Source organism: Lathamus discolor, chromosome 3 (genome assembly GCF_037157495.1).
Source record: "Lathamus discolor isolate bLatDis1 chromosome 3, bLatDis1.hap1, whole genome shotgun sequence".
Lineage (NCBI taxonomy): Eukaryota > Metazoa > Chordata > Aves > Psittaciformes > Psittacidae > Lathamus > Lathamus discolor.
This window is the reverse complement of record NC_088886.1, coordinates 113479193-113500768: the sequence shown is the minus strand read 5'-3', so window position 1 is coordinate 113500768 and position 21576 is coordinate 113479193. Positions and strand designations below refer to the sequence as shown.

The 21576-nt window shown below is 40.3% G+C and overlaps 1 protein-coding gene across 1 annotated transcript in view; it reads left to right on the top strand.

Annotated features, from left to right (window-relative positions):
* ACVR2A (activin A receptor type 2A) overlaps positions 1-20725 on the top strand; it is a 71815-nt gene extending 51090 nt beyond the window's left edge. The window contains exons 5-11 of the mRNA XM_065671244.1: positions 7191-7334; positions 8536-8679; positions 10321-10466; positions 11508-11622; positions 13404-13542; positions 15948-16078; positions 17054-20725. Coding sequence (XP_065527316.1) covers positions 7191-7334; positions 8536-8679; positions 10321-10466; positions 11508-11622; positions 13404-13542; positions 15948-16078; positions 17054-17248 — 1014 coding nt within the window. The 3' untranslated portion in view covers positions 17249-20725. The remainder of the gene's footprint in view (positions 1-7190; positions 7335-8535; positions 8680-10320; positions 10467-11507; positions 11623-13403; positions 13543-15947; positions 16079-17053) is intronic.
* Positions 20726-21576: the final 851 nt, after the last annotated feature.

Sequence of the window (21576 nt, the reverse complement as noted above, 5' to 3'; positions counted from 1 at the left end):
TAATAAATCTGACTCCCAACTAATCTAGCCTTCAAGAAATACTTCAGCCCTTCTGTTACTAATTGTTTAGATAATGCTAAGTGTGTGCTAGACAGTTTTCAAAGTGCAGAGAAAAGTCTTTTGTTGGCCCTACACTCTGTAGCATCTTAAGAACATAAAGACAAAGGGTGAAGAAAAGGGTGAAGAAAAAGCTGTTACGTAGCAGCTGAATACTTCAAGTGTTTGAATTTCATGCTCTTGCAGCATCTGTCTGATCAAATTATAAAGGACAAAGAAAATGGCTGAGACAGATGTACAGGAGGAGGAACAAAGGTGTTTCAGCGCTTCTCTGCTTGAGTGATGAGATTGTTCAATAAAAAAGAGATGAAAGTAACACAAACAAGTGTGTGTCATTAAAATGTGTTTTTCAAGTCTCAGCAACCGTGCTCTGGGACTTAGGTTTTTATAATGGATTTCATTCCACAGTCTCTGAACTCGTGTGACTTGTTTGAAAGAACCTTTAATACTGTAATCTCCCTTTATAGATGTTGGATATAGTTTTTTCAAGTTCACTTGTTCTAGTTACAGCTCTAGCATGCCAGATTTGTTGATTAAATTTAGTAATACAGACCTAGTATATGATGACCTATTTATTTCAAAGGTTTAGTTATAACATAGGCATTAAAAAGTTTTCGTTTTCCAGAGCTAGTGACTAATTACAGTGAATTTAAAAAGTACAACCCTGCCCTCTACTGTACACTTGTGAGGAAACAAGAAATAAGCTTGTGTAACTTGTGTTTGTATGAACTTTCTGCATGTGTTTATATACTGTTTTGTAGAAACATGAATGTTTATAAACCTAAAATGGACAACTGTAGTTTTAATTGTAAGATCAATTCAGCAAAGGGTTTGTATAATAGCCTTTTATTGCCCACTTTGCTAACATATCAATGATGGATTTTTTTAATATATATTTATTTTTTTAAATTATCCGTTTTTAGTTCAAGGAAGTATTGCTATCCCCAGGGATATTTTTGTTCTTAATTCACAAACAATGAATTTTGTCTCTTATGAGCTGTTTTTCATCCCATTCTTGGTATATATAGTAATTTCTTTTGCCTGTGTTTTTTCCCCTCTACAAGCACGCCTTTCATATAATGATTGAGGTAAGATGCATTGATATTTGTTCATGGTTATGGAACTTTCTGTGGACATGTAAGAAGTTGTTTTGGTATTAATTACTTTTTTCACCCCTCAGTGTTCTGGAGAAGAAATTTGTAAGCATGCATGGTTTAAAAACAGATTTAGTCTGCTGTTCATAGCTTTCTTAAAATTTACTGTAGTTTCTCAGGCCATCAAGTTAAACACCTTCAGGGTTTGATAATGAAACACACGAGGCATCATCTGTTTGTGGTTCTTCAGCTACCCCCTCATGCCTTTGTGTCACTTCCACCCTGGTGCCTCTTCATATGAGTGGCAGTGAGGGCTCCACTGGGCCAGCATGTGCTGATAACCTCAGTCTTGGGCTGTGGGAGCAGTTCAGCCAGTACAGACTGCACATGCCGTTGCGGTAGACTGCCCTGAAAGTACATGGCACATCCTGCCCACTGCTGTCCTGTCTTTGGGTGTCTGTTGTCATCTCCGACCTGTGAAATGTCAATAACTGTTTGAGGTGTGTGGTCTTTGTGTTGTGATTTGAGTGATGTGATGGGTTTTTTTGTGATTCAGGACCTTGAAGGAATAGATTACCTGAAGAAAAATACTCTTTCACTATTAAGTCCCTACTTTGTCTTTCTCACTGCCCAGAAGTTATTTTTACTTGTGTTAAACTACTGATACTTAATGTGAAAATGCCATTAACTGAAAACTCTTAATTCAGATACCTGGTCATTATTGCTAGGCTTTTAAATTGAATATTGAAAAAGTCGAGATTTGAGTTGTAATGTGAATGAATGCTCAGTTTCCATTGTCACTTTAGTTCTCTAATAGCTGTAATGTCTTGTAACTTAGAAGAAAATATAATGGAAATGATATTTTCCTGAATATCTTGCATCTGTAAAGACTTAGCAGAGTTCCTTCTGTTCGTATTACTGTTTTTCTTCAGTTGGCATAATTTCAGTTGGGGAGGAAGCTGAAGTATCTTCACTACAAATAACTACTTTGTTTATATTACTTTAAGGAATATGTTTGCAATATGTGAGAAAAGAGGATTTTTTGGAGTGAAAAAAAAAAGGATTGATGCTATTTAAAAGAAATGTAGTTTGATACAAATTGTAGTCAATTTTAGAATAACTACAAAAATTAAGAATTCTGACTCCTTTTTACAGTATTTGGATCTTAACTTTACAGATCAGCTGGTGAAAATGAACCAGACCCAAACGAGAAAGGGAGAAAGCAACCAAGATAGTCATCAGACTTTTTCAGTGAGAACTTTTCGACCCTATTGCCTTCTAGTACCTAAGTGGGCTGACAAGAAAGTTAGAGACTTTTTTACAAGGGCCTGTAGGGATAGGACAGGAGGGCATGGCTTTAAACCTGTGATCCACAATATAAGCTGTAAAGTATATATAACCAAGGGGAAATACTGTACCATTTAACAAAAATTGCATGTGGTCAGAAATTTTGAGAACTTGTTTATATTCTGGAGCCAAGAAAGGGAAATGTGTCTGCGTACAACCCTGTTTGGCTAATTGGTCTTTTTATTTTTTTTCTCTTTGTTGTACATGGTGAGTCACCTGATTCAGTTGCCATACGAAAGACATAACTGGAGATAAACCCAAGTGCTGACAGACTGTGTTGGGGCAGGTCCTTAAACAATCTGTTTAGTTGGTCATATTTGGAAGGGATTTGTAATTTCATGTTTGTTAAGCTTCTCTTTGATCTTAAGAACTATTCTTGAAGGTACTTAAGGAGACCTATTTCTGTAAGTTACCATTCTTTCATGAATATATTTTCCCTCTGCTCTTTTTCTGGTATGACTAGTATGCACTACCTGGCAGCTGACTGCAATTCCCAGCTATAAAAATCAGAACCAAAAAGTCTTGTTTGAGATTTGAGAAGCTTGGAGTGTACAGCATAACTAGATGTCCATGATTTTGAGATGAACGTGCAACCTGGACTTACGGTGTTAAGGATTGACGGCATTGACCTGTAGGAAGAGTAAAGCTTAGTTGTCCAAGTAGAATGCATCATATAACTTTGTTAGTTGAAGTACTTTTTGCAGACATAGCTGCTTCTCATTTTCCCCTGGCAGTAGGTGATTGTGTGGCAGGAGTGTTCCTGCTCCTGCTGCCTTTGTGAACTGCCCTGGGGTTAGGACAGAGAGTGGCCTTGAGAAGGTATAGTGGACAAAGTGAGATGGGCCAATGTCTCACTGCTACCAAAAGAGGGAGCCCCTCTTCCCTCTGCCTTGCAGTGGTTTTTGCCTTCACCTGAATGTTGTTGCAGACTGACTCCATTTGCCAAACTACCTGAAAGCTAACCTGATTTTAAAAACAAAAACCAAAACAAAACAAAAAAGCAACCTAACAAACAAAAACACCCCAAACAAACAGAAAAAAACTACACACACACATACACAAAACCCCCGCAAAAACAAACCCTAAAAGAGAAAAGCTTTCTGGCAGTATAGTGTATCACCTTGATTTGTGGTATGGTCAAACCAGTGCCAGAATCGGTCCAAGGAAAGGGCCAGGGAAGGTTCAGGAATGGAAAATTGGGTACTGGTTTTTTGACAGCTGTGGCGAGCTGTTAGACTGATATATCCACATTATATCTATACTCACATTATATCGTCATCCTTGCCACCACAGAGATGATTTTAAAAAGCCATACAAAAATAACTATGCCTGTGGCATATTAAACATTTTTGCTTAGAAGTAGAGCAAGTTTAAAATATTGCGAAAGAATGTTGCTGTACAAAAATAGTACCTGTAGATTTAGAGTAAATGCCTGTTGATTTTAACAAAGTTGTTAAAATAATAAACTGGAAAACTATTCTTTTAGTTATGTTAACAGAAGGCAATTACACTTTCCGTTTTAAATCTGGGTTTGTTTTGATTTATGTGTGTGGGTGTGTGTTGCTGCTTCATAAGCACACCGAAAGTTCTGACTTCATAGAAATGTTTCAAGACGAAAGGAAAATGTGCAGGGAACCACAGGAGGTTGCTGTATGAGGTAGTGGGAAAATACTCTGAAATGCCAGCATTTTTTAGGAAATAAGAAATTCAGGTATATGAAAAGTATCACGGTCTAATGTGAAAGTAAAAAGCACCGCTTATCACTGGCCACTTCTTACTGAGGACTTAGTGCCTTCTCTCATGATAGACACTGCAATTTTTTTCATCAAATATTTGAGAACTAGTAAGTGATCATTTGCTTGATATCAAGAAAAAAAATCATCTAGTGTGCTTCAGAGTGTCAGCAGATGTTTTTGGTGGAGGGTATAGAAAGGAAGGGAGGTTCTAGCTACTAAAGCAAAGTGAGATTTGGGGTTACTTCCCATCAGTTGTTCTCTCAATTCAGGCAAGTTGCTAGGTTCAAAATGTTAAAAGCTTGTGTAATTAACTGATGTTAAATCCCCAGATGCTCAGGATTATTTAAAATAACAGTTAAGAGTTAGTTGGCTTTTGTGTAGATTTGGGCATCTTGTTTCCAGTTTCACTTGGAACTGTAACTATTACAAATTAAGGACAGTGATTTCCCTGGTGCCTGGAATATTCATATAAAGGGCTTTGGCACTGAATGAAAGTCAGCGTGGGAGGGAAAACTTAACTCTGAAACTTCATTTTCTGTATTTTCACTTGCCCGCTTTAAACCCAGCAATTTTGATGTAACAAATTAAAACATCTGTTGCTGCCACATTTGCAAAAGGATTTCATATTTGTTTCAAGGTAGTATTGTAATGTGTCTATTAATTTGAATTTAAAACATTACAGTTTCTTTTACAGTTACTAACTTGTGGAATTAGGTTACAGCTTCTTTAAATTGCTGTAACTCTGTGTCTCCTCAAAGCTTGTTACTCTTTAAGGATGTATTTGTTGCTTAGTAAGAAACAAGAGAATGGTTATTTTATTCCTGCACTTAAACTACTCAAAATTCTGTGTTCAATACAGAAGCACTTGTCTCCATTCTCGAAACAGTAAAGTATACTTAAAACCACGTTCTTCAGAAAATGTGTCCTTAACATGCACGAGGTTTTTTGTTGTTCACTGAAGTGCTCTAATACTTAACTTTAGTGTACTCTCATTTGTTTTGTAGAAGCAGCTCCTCCAGTGTTTCGAATTCTTTCTCTTTAAACCAGTATTACAGCTGGGACTGCTTTGGAAAAAAGTTGAGAAGCCAAACATATGTTTTAGAGACTTTTTTGAATAGTAGACTTTTGGGGTTTTTTTAATTGTATTTTGGAGTGTGGATATCATTTAAAAGCAACACCTAACTTTCATTTGTATGTTTGTTTCTTTCATATGTGATACTAAGAGTTGTGGTGCAGTTTTCTGGTCTCCATAGTCGTGCACTGCCAGTAAAAGCAGTCGTTCATCCTCTTCCCATCTGTGTGATCTGGCAGTGTGCTCCCAAGCTATCACCCCTTCCACTGACATTGACAGTTCTCTGTAGAAATTTGGACTGAAGAACAAATTGTGGTTTAAACTTATCTGGGGGACTGCAAAAGGAAGGTGGAGCTGTGTCTTATGTTGACAGTGTTCGTAATTCTGCTTGGTGACCACTATACACCAGAACTTGACTTACTTTCTTGCAAAAAACAGGGATTGTACAGAAGACAGTCATGTTCTATGCATAGAGTGACATTCTTCCATACAAAAGCATTTGTATATGGGTCTGATGCATTTGTTCATGGTAGGGAAGAAGCTTACGTAAGTATAACTAATCCACCATGAAAGGCTGGAGAAAAAAGGACAGCCTAGACAGAAGCATGTCTTTGGCAACAAAGTTTAAAAATCTGCTTGTTACAGTCAGATGATGTGTATGGTACAGAATATGTAAGAGATGCATAAAATACAAAATACAGGGTATTCCTTAAGCCTTCACATTTTCTTTCCCAGAAAGGGAAATTGTTCAGGTCTGAAGAAATATTGGTGGTTATATGGATAGCTGCATGGAAGCTCTGTCTCACTTGCAGTTGTGCTTCCTAGCCTTGTGCTGCCATATTTGAAAAGCAACTGTTGGGCTGGCCCCTCAATGGAGTACAAACACTGTGAGATATGACAAGGTGATCTCTTAAATTCTAGTTCTGTTTCTGGGGTACAGCCAAGTACTTGCATTTCAGAAAGTTATCAGCTATCTACCTTATTAAAAGTTGGGAGCAGTCAAAATGGATTGGTAGGTTGAAGCATAGATGCTGTCGTTCTTCACACCACCATTAGTGTAGCTTGGAGGGCTGACTGGAGGTGATGATACTTGGTTTCCTGTGCCAAATGCCTGCTCTACGCATGTGGTTCAGTGGTTCCTGAATGAAAAAATAAGTTAGTGATGTACTAGAGGACCTTGTAGTAGCATGGCCTGCCCTCATCTTGGTTTGCAGCCTCATGTCTCCCATAAACAGTAGAATTACTGAGTTAGAGAGCTGTGCTGGTATCAGCTCAGATGGCTTGTGAGAACGCAACCAGGACGTGGTCACTGCAGACAGTGAGGGGATACACTCCAGCTCTGCACTGCTGCCCCCGTCCAATCTGCTGATGTAGACCTCATCTGCTTTGCAGATGATGTCTGAGGGGTGCAGAGTCAGTCACTCAGAAATGGAGTTAATGGCTTTGTAGAGTCAAGTCACTAGATCATTGAACTGAAGGTTTGAAAGGATCATGTATATGTCCAATAAACAAACCGAAAAACCAAGCCTTAAATGTATCAAAGGTGCTTATTTTGATTCTCTTGAAAAAAGTAACAAGTAAAGCTTGATTATCTTTTTTCCTTCATTTCCGCTCTGCTTTTACATGTGGTTAGATTTATACTGTAACTGTTGGTATGCTGTCGCTTGCACATTAATTCTGAGCATGTTTTACAATTTCGTTTTACTTTCCTGCAGAGAAGGGCTGCTGGGTTGTTTCTGGTTTGTTTTGAGATAATTTTGTTGTAAGCGGGGTTGGGTACCTAATACAAATCTCTTGCTGTTTACAAGCATTTATTTTTAGGGCTGTCATCATAGATAGCACATATAATAACTAAATTCATTAATGGGTTTAACCTGATTTCAGGATCCTGGACCACCACCACCTTCACCATTGATGGGTTTGAAGCCATTGCAGTTACTAGAGATCAAAGCTAGGGGAAGATTTGGTTGTGTATGGAAAGCTCAACTACTAAATGAGTACGTTGCGGTCAAAATATTCCCTATTCAGGTAAGCAAAAGTTCTTAATGTCCTGTGCTGTTTGTAACATCATAATGTTAAACAGTTTTTCTAATCACAATAAAGGCTTTTTAGAATTTTTTCAATATATAATGTAAATCTAGATGGAAATGTTGAGCTGAAAAATGGGCAGGTAGAGCTTTATTGAATTAAGGATTTTAATGCAGCAAGCATATTACTGAAGTAAGCGCAGTGAAACTTTCATACTTCTAGTCACAAAAATACTTACTTGGCGTGAGTAGTTTTAAATAGGTCTCACACATCTTTTGATCAGTTAAGAAAAACTCGACAATATTTTTCAAATTAAATTGTACTTAAAAGGAGTGCCCTGAAATACAAGCCCATAAGGTGATTGCTCAAATTAAATATAATTGAAATACTTACTTCCCAGCAAGTACCCTCTAAAAGCTATGTTTAGAATAGATTTTGCTCATAATTTTCAGGTCCAGTTTAGTTAAAGAACACAAAGTGATCATACGCAATTATATTAGGATAGATTTTAAATTAATTAGAAATACCCACTGATGTGTGAGGTGAAGAAATGTGCTTGTGTTTTCTGGTGATTAAGCAAGTGTGACTTGCTGAATAAATACGTCTGCAGTTTCTTATCCTTCTAGGAGAAAAGGCATGTATTTATGCTGGTTTTGGCCATCGGCACAATATAAGCTATATCTGAGACTTTATTATCTTTAATTAAGGAAAACCTGTTTCTAATTCTTTATGGGGTTCTTATAGATTTATAAAGTACAAAAATTGAACTATGCTCATAAGATGAAAGATACTGTAATGATTTCCCTTATGTAGACTCCAGTCCTGATCTACAGATTTCTGTGTTTCCATGGTTCATACCTGTGATAGCTAAGGTTGTTTTCAGCAGCTGATGATTTGTTTACAACAAATTAATTTTTTTCGGACAGTTTTCCACTAGATGTGAATATGTAATACATGTGAAGACAGTTTTTCATCATTTCTTTATATGTTAGATCAGTAGTTTGTAGCATAGTTATTAGTCTAAACATTTGTAATTTTTGATGTTAATACCATACACTGTGCTTGCTTTCTTTGCCCTGTAAAGCCTGTCTTTGCCCCCCCCCCCCCCACAGAAAAAGGTTTTAGTTATTTTGACAGGTCCTGAAGTACCTCTTGTACTCATTATTGTGGTATTAATGTGCTTTGTGTTCTTTGTTTAAAGGACAAACAGTCATGGCAGAACGAATATGAAATTTACAGTTTACCTGGGATGAAACATGACAATATTTTGCAGTTCATTGGCGCAGAGAAGCGAGGCACTAGCATTGATGTTGATCTCTGGTTAATTACAGCGTTTCATGAGAAGGTATGTTTAGTTCTCAGCATACCTCTTTTATTTTATGATTATTGCCTTAGAAATTTCTTACAAATGTGAACTTGAGATAGTTAAGAAGTAAAATTTAAGAGTTTTTGCTTACTCTTAGCTTGTCTCTCTTCATTGGGTATGAAGAGATGCTGGATTTAAGATGAGATGTTGTTGAAACAGTCATTCTACTTTTTTTTGCTTTTTAGAACATGTATTTTTTAATATCTCCCATCTGAACATGTATACATTCAGTAAACTGCATCTTGCAGAAACTTTGGGTTTTTATTTTTGTTTTGCTTGTGTTAGTCAATTTGAGTCTGTAAGAGTGAAGTAATATGTACCCATTCTATCATTATAACCATGGTAAGAATCATTAATAAATGTAATATGTTCACTGTTTTATTTTAGCCACCTAGATGTTTTTTTAAAATGCATATAACTGTCACAGAGATTTAAGTACAAAAAGAGGGGGGAAGCCAAGACACCCTAACTTAAACTTAGCAGTGGCACAGCAGGGAGGCTTTAGGAAGATGCTACCTGTAGCAGATTTGAGAACATAGGGAAATTTTAATGCATTAAGGTTAGGTCATAGATAGTATTTTTAGTACTGAATGTTAAATTCTTCATCCTTTCATTTTTGTCCCACTTATGCCCCTGCTCTAATAATTTAGAAGACTAGAACTTTGCAACTGTTTACATTTTTTGACAGATCTCCATGATAAGTAGATAATATCAAACTAATTTTTCTTTCTGAAAGGTTATTACTGGTTTGGGTTTTTTTTCTTTAAGAGTTTTTAAAAAAAATCCTGTTTCTGTTGGAAAGATGGCATCTGAGAGAACTGATGGAAAATAGGGGGTTTGATTTTATTTTTGAAGTATAGCCTCTACACTTTGACAGCTCTTTGTTAATTTTTCCCTTTTGGCTTTTCACACAGCAACATGTGACACAGTGACATCTCACAATCTGGATAATATGTAAATCTGTGAAAACGTGTGTATAGAATGCACTATAGAAGTGACTTTGAAGAGAAGAGCTTTACATTGAATATATTTTACTTTATATTATCTCTTTATTCAGAGTGTATGTTTCACTCTGAAACTATGTTGTGAAACTGGAGTTTACTGTTGTTGGTCCACAAGAAAAGACAGGCTATTAAAGCTCCTAAAGAATGGTTGTACACAGTCCAGTAAGATTCTTGAAGGTGAATCTAACCAGTAATTTCCTGTTCCTGGAAGATGATAAATCATGCTTGTAAAAACAGGGTTCTCTTTATAAAGAGGTTAAATGTCTAAAGTCTAGCTCCCATTTCTGACACACCTAAGTGCAGTTCGTTGTCAAGTGTGCCACTGTACTTGAGTTCACTGCACCTTTTGCTTGTAAAGGTGGTGTGTAGAGGCACCTTGATTCTATTCATGGACTAGAGACAACGCAAAAGTTATTTTTTTGTTGTTTAAACTAGCAGTTGTTTGTGTATGTACGTGTATAATTACATGGTCTGTCAGAAAACAGAGAAAGGCAGCCAGGTGCATTGTGTTCCTCAGTGATGGAGGCCAGCTAGAATTTTTCTTTATGAGTAGATGAGAATGAAATTGGTCCTGTAATTGTTGATATTCTGGTTTTGCTGTTTTTTTCCTGTGCAGGGTTCATTAACAGACTTTCTCAAGGCTAACGTGGTTTCTTGGAATGAGCTCTGTCACATAGCTCAGACTATGGCTAGAGGCTTGGCTTATCTTCATGAGGATATACCAGGGCTAAAAGATGGACATAAGCCTGCCATCTCACATAGGTATAGTATATGTAAAATGGTTTCAGGCGATTGTTAGCATTCAACTTTGAGCTAAAGGATTTGAAACATGGATAGAGAGGAAGTATTTATATGATTACTCTCTGATACCTTCCTTCCAGAATTGTTGAGAGCCTCATAAGAAAAACCTGCTCAGCCTAAACAGAAATCTAGCTGACGGTTTATAGACCTTGATGTGGTGATTGTGATAATGTCACAATTTCATTTTCTGTACAGTTAATTCAGTACCCTATGTGGTATGTGAAATAATTAGCATTATAGCTATCTGAAGCAACTTAAACATTTAACATACATAACTTTAGGTGATACTGAATGCTTCAAACAGAAACTGTTACTGTAAGCATGTTATGCTGATTGTTGAGTGTAATTGTTGTTTTTTTTTTTTTTTTACATAAGGTAAATACAGAACACTATTAATAGAAGTAGAGAGCTGAAATGATAGTGGTAACCAAAGTGAAAAGAGAAATAGTAACAGAGTAAGAGAAATACAGATTCTGCAGAATTTGTAATGTCATGGCAAAACTGCTTGACTGATGATAAAAGGAGTGGGGGGAGAGGTGTAAAGGGGGAAGGAACGGTACACACAGGACAGATGGGAATGCCTTTCCTTTCTGCAGGAGATGATGTATCTCCTTGCTAGAAACAATGAAGATTCTTTTTTCCCAAAGTGTTTTGTCTCCTGTTATTTAAACAAACAAAATATAGTTGTACTTGAAGCCTGCAGTAACTCTTTATTCTGTTTCTGTTCTATAACATGCTTATAAATCTGTGTGTATTTTAAGCATAAAGTGATAGTTGCTGTCTTATATTTTTCCATAAGAATAAAGTTGTGCCAAATGCACTCCTAGGTTTTATTATTATTCTATTATTATTCTTTTGTTGTTTAAATGGAATGCTTATCTATAACTTTATTGCCTTTTGCATTATAACGTTTTGGGTGTTATTGTTTTACTTTTTTCTTAGAACTTTATGTATTTCATGTTCTAGATCTCAGTTTTATTTTTCTTTTCCTTAACTTCAAAGGGACATCAAAAGCAAGAATGTGCTGCTGAAAAATAATCTTACAGCTTGTATTGCTGATTTCGGTCTAGCTTTAAAGTTTGAGGCTGGAAAATCTGCAGGGGATACACATGGACAGGTAAACACTGATTTATTTACATAAATGTTACAACTGTTAACTGCATGTGAATGGAAATCAATAGTTTAGGTGTTCTTCATGCACAGGATACTGTATCATCAACCTTGTCTTTGTTGACCTTTAAGGAACCTGGCAATACATGTTTTCTTCTCACAAGCTACAAATGAAACAGTTTAGATAATTACAGATCACAGCCTTCCTCCAATCTTATTACATGGCCTCTGTCTCTCCGGGCCGCATCTGGAATATTGTGTCCAGTTCTGGGCCCCTCTGTTCAAGAAGGACAGGGAATTAATTGCTTGAAAGAGTCCAGCGCAGAGCCGCAAAGATGCTTAGGGGAGTGGAACATCTCCCTTATGAGGAGAGGCTGAGGGAGCTGGGTCTCTTTAGCTTGCAAAAGAGGAGACTGAGGGGTGACCTCATCAATGTTTACAAATATGTGAAGGGTAGGTGTCAGGATGATGGAGCTAGGCTTTTTTCAGTGATGTCCAGTAACAGGACAAGGGGCAATGGGTGTAAACTGGAACACAGGAGGTTCCATGTGAACATCAGGAAAAACTTTTTTACTGTGGGAGTGACAGAGCTACTGGAACAGGTTGCCCAGGGGGGTTGTGGAGTCTCCTACGTTGGAGATATTCAAGGCCCACCTGGACAAGTTCCTGTGTGATGTACTGTAGGCTACCCTGCTCTTGCAGGGGGGTTGGACTAGATGATCTTTTGAGGTCCCTTCCAACCCTTGGGATTCTGTGATTATTACTAGGGGATTTGGTCTATTTGCCATGTTTTATTAATTGTTCTGAGACACTGTTCAGAAACTGAGGAATGACACTGGCAGCCAGTTTCTAACTTTGTGACCTAGCAACGGTCACTTTCCTAAAATGACAACAGTACTAATCAAGCACTGGTCATGCAGCAGGAAGCTGTTTTCGTACCATGTGCTTTTAAAATAACAAACTTGAGCTTAGAGCATTATAGCTTCTGGAAAACTAAGTATGTTCAGTTTAAGGCAGAAGGCCACAGTTCATTGTTGAGTGACAAAAAAGCCGTACAGTATGATTATAAAACCTCAGTAAAACTGCTGAAGAGAAGCATAGCTATTACTGTGAAGGTTTAAATAGTGAAGAAAATCCTGTTCCGGCACCAGACAAATTCTGATTTATTTGGAGGACATAATTTCATCATTGACTGTAGTCACAAAGTGTGGATATCCCCAAAGTTTTAATTTAATAGCCAGTTTTGTGCAAGTGACTTCATGTAACTTTCTCAGTATAAATTGCACTCTGCTAGCTAGTTTTCCTTTCCCTTTTATTACAGCTCCTATCACGAGGAGGAACATAAGCACATTTCACGTCCTTATGACATGAAAAAATCACAGAATCATAGAATGGTTTGGGTTAGAAGGGACCGTTAAAGGTTGTCTAGCCCAGCCCGCCTGCAGTAAGAAAGGACATCTTCAAGTAGATCAGCTATGGAATGGCAGTGGCAAATACGTTGTATTGTTACACACGTCTTATTTTAAAAGCTATTCAGTCCTGCTTTGTATCCTTTATAGGGCCCATTCTGTAGGATTCTTTCTAATTCCTTTTACCTACACTTGGATATAAGAATACAAGAAACTGCCAAGATTTAGTCCAAGGCGAGGATAATCATGGCTGTTTTCTAATCTTTGACCAAAAAATGGTGCTGGTCACCAGCATTATTACAGCAGCACTAGGCAGTGTGGTAGTAGTGGTCTTGTTTGATTCTTGGTGTACAAGTTTTTGTGCTTTATTTCTTTCAAGGTTGGTACACGAAGGTATATGGCTCCTGAGGTACTCGAAGGGGCTATAAACTTCCAAAGGGATGCGTTTTTGAGAATAGATATGTATGCCATGGGATTAGTCCTCTGGGAATTGGCATCGCGCTGTACCGCCTCAGATGGTAAGGAACATATTCAATTTGTGTAAATATTGTGTGTAATTTGTGAGAGGTATATTTAAAGCAGGAAACTGGCAGATGGATTAGATGTATGTAATAAAATTTCATAAGGGTGATAGTTGTGTGGGGAAATGAATGCAACACCAACATCATGTAGTCACTTCATAATTTAGTCTCTTCAGTACTTGGTGTCCCTTGATACATGGATACCTGTTGCATTTTTCCAGCTGGTCATGGTAAGGGAGAGGAGGGAGATTTACTGTGGAATGCCCCACCTAATATATTTGGTATCTTACAAGTTCAGCCTGACAGTTTTACTGCCAGTCAGTTTATTTAAAGGTACTGCTTCTTTTCATAAACAAAAGCTCAGATGAGATTAACCTTAGAAACAGAGATATCCCACCAGCACCTGCTGAGAAACTGATGTCTCCTGCTATATACCTTAGTGTCTGGAGAACAACCCGCCTCTTAGTGCTGCCCGTGGAAGACAGCCATAAACACTCCCTAATGTCAGAGATTGTCAGTGAGGGAATTACAAGGCTGAAAGACATGAATTTTTCATGGGTTGACATATATTTTATTGCAGAGAGCGTTGATGAGGTTAACCATTTTCTAGCTGCTCATCAGCATATGCAAGATTCCCCCTTGGCCCCTCATCATAGGAAACTGCTCCTCAGTGCATCAGGAGGTCAGCTGTCAGCAGCAGGACAGGAAAAGTTGCTGTGTCTGGTTTAACCATAGGTGCCTGAGTGAGCCCGTTCCATGTAGGTTCAGAGCTTCCCTGCTCTCCCTTTGTCTTCATTGTCACTGATGTAACATTGGTTCAGCTCATATGGATGTCAGAACTTCTTGACAATTGTCAATAGCTTAAAGATTGAAAATACAGCAAGGTCTGACAACGCCGCAGCTGGTATTTGTTAGCTATGGGTCCATCACAGGTGTTCTTCTCATAAAGCAGACTGTTGGATCCAGTTTTTGAGCTACCAAGAAAGGAAACCCTTTTCAAGTATGCATAGTCTTTACATTTTGTGAATGGAGATCTTTTTTGGGTGCCCAGAATAAGTCAGGGTTAATCAAGAACGAGATAAAAGGGCTTAAAACCATTTTTTGTTCAGGAGAAAGCTGCATTTTCAGTACAGTCTGAACCAAGTAAAGGTGACTGACTCAGTTGGGCTAGTGAGACAAGCTTATGATGGTTGTCATAAGCTTTCCTGCTGGAGCCCAGTGTAGCTGACAGCTATCTGTGTGAAAATCCAAGATGGGTTGAGATCTCAGCAGATCAGTGCGTGGCCACACTGTGTTTTTCTGCTCCAAGCAGTGCTTTTCTGCTTCAGACATTTCCTCGTGGAGCAGAAGCCACGGGGGAGATTTTACCCTTTTAAAAATGTTAACCTGTTTACTAACAGGATTGACACAATCTTGCACACATCTCTGAGGCTGCCCTGCGTTCTGGATTGATTTTTCATGTACTGTAAAAACATACATATATACCTCCTACTAGAGGTGTGTCGTAGAGGTCTCTGGCATTGTGGTTATTACTCCAGAAGGTAAAGGAGACTGCAGTGAAGGAGAGCAGCCTTCCTGGAACAGTCACAGCTGCCATTTTCACTCTTCAAATGTGTTTGTTTGGGGTTTGTTGTCTTTTTCAGAAGGTGCCTGGTTTGTTTCGCTGGCCTCATCCATAGTGTGCATTCATTTCTTCTCTCTTCCCTTTAGGCTTTTTTCAGACATTTATCCGAGTGCGTAAAATCTCTATTACAGTGACCTGTAATCATGTAACTTCCCATTCAGCCTGTAAACCTTGTCCCTCTCATCCAGTTAATGATGGGCATTAGGCTTAGCTTTCAGCAAGAGCGGTTACGTCCCGGCCTGTGTGGATTGAAGGAGGCAGCAGCATGCTGCTTTTGCAGAGGGATGCAGCAGTTGCTGTTGCAGACTTGTCTTTTGTGGCATCTGTGGTATTGGTGACACTCAAGAGCGGCGATCGGGCGCCTGCTGGGTAATGAGACACCGCGGGAGCCCGCGCTTGAATGAGGGCCGAAGCTGCCTCTTCCCCCGGCTGGGGTTTGTTGGCGGAGGTGAGGCGGAAGCCGCGGATCCGAGCGCCCCCCTCCGCCCGTGTGCTCCCAAGGTTTCAGCTGCAGGGGAGCCGAGCCGGAGCTGCACTCGGCTGCCACACGCCGGGGAGCAGAGGCTGGTGCTCCCGAACATGCCACTGTGCTTACTTAGACTCTTAGTCACGGCTTGCTGCTAACCTGCCACAGGATGAGCCTTGAATGGCAGTGGGAGGCAAGCTGCTCCCGAAGAGACTTACTGTGGACTGCACTGCTCGGATATCAGCTTTTTGGGGTTTTGTTGGGGTTTTTTTAAGCAAAATTTGTGCGTTAAATTCTTTTTCTTATCTTTAGGCCCAGTAGATGAGTACATGTTGCCATTTGAGGAAGAAATTGGCCAGCATCCCTCCCTCGAAGACATGCAGGAAGTTGTAGTTCATAAAAAGAAGAGACCTGTTTTAAGAGAATGCTGGCAAAAACATGCTGTAAGTCGTTACACAACCACATTCTGCGGTGTTCTGTCAGGATTTGAATTTCAAATTTTGTTAATCCGGTGTTCTGTTCATAATGCTGCCTTTAAGGGAGAATGTAAGTTTAGTAATTCCAGTAAGAATTAAATGGACTGTAAACTGGGATATTCTTAATCTTAAAATATTCCAAGTGATTAGAGGGTGATTTTTTTTTAATCTTACTTATTTTTCACTATTTTGATGAAAGATTTTTGAGGGTTACTTTTGAATGCACAAGTTAGTATATTTAAGAACTAATAGTCTTAATTACTACAGGAATGCTATAAACTGAACACTGCTACATAGGATAAGCAGTGTTGTATGAGAAATATCTGGGATTTGTTAGGGAGGAATTCTATGCTTCCCAGGTCTGCTTCATGGCTAGAGACTTGCTGTAACACCACGGCTGATTCTTAGCACTGTTCAAGGGGAGCAGGAGGAATGTGGACCTGTTGGAGCAAGTCCAGAGCAAGCCACGAAGATGCTCCGAAGGCTGGAGCACCTCTTCTGTGGAGACAGGCTGAGAGAGCTGGGCTTATTGAGCCTGGAGAAGGGTCCAGGGAGACCTTAGAGCAGCTTCCAGTACCTGAAGGGGGCGACAAGAAAGCTGGAGAGGGGTGGTTTAAATTCAGTATTAGGTAGAAATTCTTCCCTGTGAGGGTGGTGAGGCCCTGGCACAGGTTGCCCAGAGGAGCTGTGGCTGCCCCATCCCTGGCAGTGTTCAAGGCCAGACTGAACGGGGCTTTGAGCAGCCTGGTCTAGTGGAAGGTGTCCCTGCCTGTGGCAGGGGGTTGGAACTGGATCAGATTTAAGGTCCCTTCCAGCCCAAACCATTCTGTGATTCTGTAGAAATGCAGTTTTCTATTAAATTGCTAGATTCTGATCACTTCGTAAAACTTGCTGCTAACTCTATATACCATTCTATTTTTACTTTACTTTGTTTGCCCGCAGGGAATGGCAATGCTTTGTGAAACCATAGAGGAATGCTGGGATCATGATGCAGAAGCCAGGTTGTCAGCAGGCTGCGTAGAAGAACGTATTATTCAGATGCAAAAATTAACTAACATTATAACAACAGAGGATATTGTGACTGTGGTCACGATGGTGACAAATGTTGACTTTCCTCCCAAAGAATCCAGTCTATGATAGATAGTTGCACTGGTCACGGAACTGACCACCGGACTCTTCACTGGAGCTGCTAAAGCTAAGGGGACTGCTCGCGTCATTACTGTTTGCCGCGTGAGAAGAATGGTAAGTCTCTCTGGAACAGCATTAAGAGGTGTTTTTCCTTTATTTTCCCCTTCCTCCTCCCAAACACGGATCCCTGAGACTTTGTGCATTCCCTGCGTACACCTGAAGGACACGTGACTGAGAAACGGTGACATGCGGTTAAGGAACTTACATGAAGAATACAGACCTGTTCTGGCTAATCAAGCATTTTAAAAACTGACGCCCGATTTCTTAATACCTGTCAGAAGAGACTAATTCCTTAAATGAACTACTGTTATTTTTTTTAAATCAAACATTTCATTTCAGATTTAAAAAAAAAGGGTAACTTGTTTTTATTGCATTTGCCGTTGTTTATAAAAATGACTATTGTAATGCGACTATGACACAGCTTGTGAATGTTTAGTGTGCTGCTGTTCTGTGTACATAAACAAAAGTAATCAAGTGGGTTATAGCAAAGAGGCTTCCAAGTATTACTTAACCTCCCTCAACAAGGTATACCTCAGTTCCACCTCTGCTAAATTATGAGATTGACAACACTAACAAAATCTGAATAAATCGATCCGTGTTTTGTAAATGATGTATTGCAAATTCACTGTGTTATTTAAAAAGGGTAAGCTATGCTTCGTGCCAATAGTAAATGGCCATTCCTAAAGCAGTGTTTTAGCCTTTCCTTGTACTAGCTTGTTGTGTATAAAAAAAAAAAGTGCTGTTTATTGAAACAAAATTTTCCTTCCTCTTTTAGTTTAAAGCTTTTCTCTTACCTCCACTTCCCAGAGTATCTCATGCATTTATTTAACTGAATACTATTTAGGTTTGCTGTGTCTGAGGAATATTTGAAAACTTAAGCATGACTTTTTTAATTTTCTGTGAGCTGTGACACTGGAAAGCTCTGAATTCTTGTTCGTTTTTTAAAGAAGTCGTTTTCCTATTTATGTTTGTGACAAGGTCTGCATAGTGTGTTTTCTGTTTCACTAAACAGTATGCAGTGGGTTCTGTATCGCTGTTTCAGGATCACCTCAGGAAGCTCAGTTACCCCAAAATCTTTACCCTCTGCTTTGAGATCTACTTAACACTTGGTGCCATCTTATCAGTGAGACTCGATGTCGTTTGCAGGTGCAGGTTTGTCCTGGAGTGACGCAAAAAATGCTAGCCACAGGTTTCAGATTATGAATGCTTACAAATTTCAGGGATAATTTAGGTATAACTTAAAATACACAGTGACTATTTAGAGGTAACGAATACCAGTGTCCATAGCATAGACTCTCAAAAACTGAGGAAAACCCCGTGAAATTGCTTTTACAACTCTAACTTTCTTTTTGAGTTTGGGAAGTTGGGCCTTGCGTAAATTGCAAAGCGACTGCTAGGTTGGTAGGTGCCAAAGCGCTTCTCAGAAGTTCTGTTTGACTACACTTATTTGATCCCTTTTACAAACTTCCAAGTAAAATAAGCTTTATAAACCTCTAGAGTGCAGAACCGACAAGAGCTGATAGCGTGCCACGTGCTCCCTCAGTGTTTTCTTTGTTTTTACATCGTGTGTTCAGCGTCTTTTGAAAGAAGCTGCTAATGCTGCAGTGAGGAGCTAACTGGGAATGCTGTGTGAAAACTGATCCATACAGCCACGGGTACTCTGTTTTACAAGTACACAAACTGACCTTCTAGGAACAGTAAGAAACCTTATGGGTGAACAGGACCTAGGGCAGTGTTGGCTGGTGGCAGGGAGGGGAGAAGGGTGCAGCAGTGCCGCCTGCCTGGCCTGTGCTGTCCTGCAGCAGGGGAAACGTGCTCTGGTGCAACTTGGTGATGCTCGGCTTGGCTATAAAGACACCTAGTTTGTGGCCACTTCTTACATTGATGCTTTCCTTTAGCTTCCATTTTTAATCCAGGGATGTTACTTTATGCAGACAGTAGGAGGTGAACATAGCTGCTGAGTTCTGAACAAGAACCCATTCATACATTGCTGGTGCTCCTAATGAGTTGTAACCTTTTCACTAGCAAAACTGGAGTCAATGCAGATTGTTTAATAATGTGTTACTCGAGATCCAATGGAAAAATTGGTTGGGTATAAAACATGCATCATCGTGATGTCACCCCTCAAACGTCAGCAGCTGCAGGTGCCTGCAGCAGACATGGTGGGGACTGGTCTGTGCTCCCTCACGTGGCAAACAAGGCAGCAGGAGAACCGACACAACTTGTCTTTGCATTTTAAAGCTGCCTTTGGTTCTCCCTAGGTAAATGCTGTGCTGCTCCCAGGCTCCTGGGGTTTAACAGTGTCAATGTGAAAAGGGTCTTCATAGTGTAATTAAGTACTTTTAACATGATTGGTAAAAATAATCCATGTCCCCAGAGCTGTTGTGTGCAGCCGCTCACACAGGAACCCATGGTGCTGTGCAGGTGTAGAGGGCAGGGTTTGGTCAGGCTGGTGCCAGTGGAGTGTCTGCTGTGATACACCAGCAGGTGGTGGCCATTGTCCCTTGAGGTCCTGTGGCCATGAGCTCCTAAGGGTCACTGGGTCCTGTGGCTGGTGAGGAGCAGCTTGTCCTTTGTGCACAGCATTAAGCCACATCTCCTGACACCCCGACCCAGACCTGGTGCCATCCTGGCTTACCCAGAAGCTTCAGCCCTACACAACTCCACACATAATGTTACAGGGCAAGATGCTTCTGTACTGTACCCTGCATGAATTTGTACTATGGCGTTTCGGAGCAGAGTCCATGCCCCAGTTGCTGTTGAAGTAGAGCTGTTGCTGGTGATGGTATTCCAGACTACACCTTGAGGACTGGAACGCACCACTGTGCTCCTGCCAGTTGAGATTTTAGAAGGTTGGTGTGGTTTTCAAATGCCGATGTCGGGTGCGCTAACACTAAATTGTGACCAGTCACCTGCCTTCTCCTGGTCCGACTGGCATCTGACAGGACAGCCAGGGCTGCTAGTTTGCTCTTTCTCCAGCTTCTCTTTAACCTTTTTTAATGGATTTCCTTTCATTAGGAACATTTGGTACAAAGTGCAGAAAGCTGCAATATATGTTCCTGGGCAAAATGATTGACGTAGCATCCTCGATGGAACATCATTTACCTCAGATACTCAACCAGCAGTACTTCTTTTTGGGTTTCTTTTGTTTTCCTTTTAATGCCGTTTCAGTCCATATACTATTCGTTACCTCTCGAGATTTTGGTAAGCAATTATTTTAACTTTACTCTTTGTATTTGTCAGTGTTTTGGGCACAGGTTGTTGTACTACTGTCAAAAGGTACTTGCTGTTTTTCTGCAAGTACTAAAAACAAACCAACCCCCCCTTGCCCCTCAATAAAGTGATTGTTAAATATTGTACAAATAAAAATGTATACTCTTTCTCCCCCACTACCCTAAAAAGTTAAAATAAAAAATGTGACTACTATGACTTGCATATGCCTTTTCTCATATTGTGACACAGGGAGGACAGAGTACTTTTTGTGGCCAAAAGTAACACCCAAAGAGAATGGAAAAATCCTGCAGTTAAAATGTAGCAGGGAAGCAAAGGCACAATCCACATCGTGCCTGGCTTTGGCCATGGAGAATGCACCCTCCTCTCTCAGGAGGGGGCACTTTCCAGCTCTGGGGTTTTAACCAGCAGTGCAGTGCACAGCGCAGGACCCAGTCTCTGAGGTGAGCACGAGGGTGGGCTCCCTCCTGCAGGAGGGGGCCATAGGCAGGCTCCAGCGATGCTCCCGTAATTCCACACTCCCTTCTACCATTCCTGCCCCAGGGCCCTGCCCCTGCCCTTGGGCAGCAGGGCAGCCGCCTGCTGCAGAACTGCCCCTGTAGCCTCCTGCCCCTAAAAGTGTGGGGCTCCCTCCCAAGCCTTTATCCTGAATTAAAGCCGGTCCCCATTTCCTTCTGAACATGTTCAGTTTCACCAGCCAGCCCCTCCAAACCTGGGGCTGCTGAGTTGCTCTGCCAGGGGTGTGACCTGCCCACACCCCACCTGTGGGTGCCTGTTCCCCACAGCAGGGTGAGGAGAGCCCTCAGCAGCGTCCCATCCCTGAACACAGCAGCAGGACCCCCAACCAATGGCAGCAGCTCTGCCCCCTCTGCAGTTGTACCTGACGCACCTGCTGGTTTGTCTCCAGCCCCACAGCCACGTGCGTCTATGAAAGTAACTTTTACCACTGGCATCACCTTTTACCACCTCTGCTCTCTACTCGGCAAGTAGCCGTACTCCCCCCTTCATCCCCATTTCAGAGGTGCACCTTGAACTGCGTGAGCCGC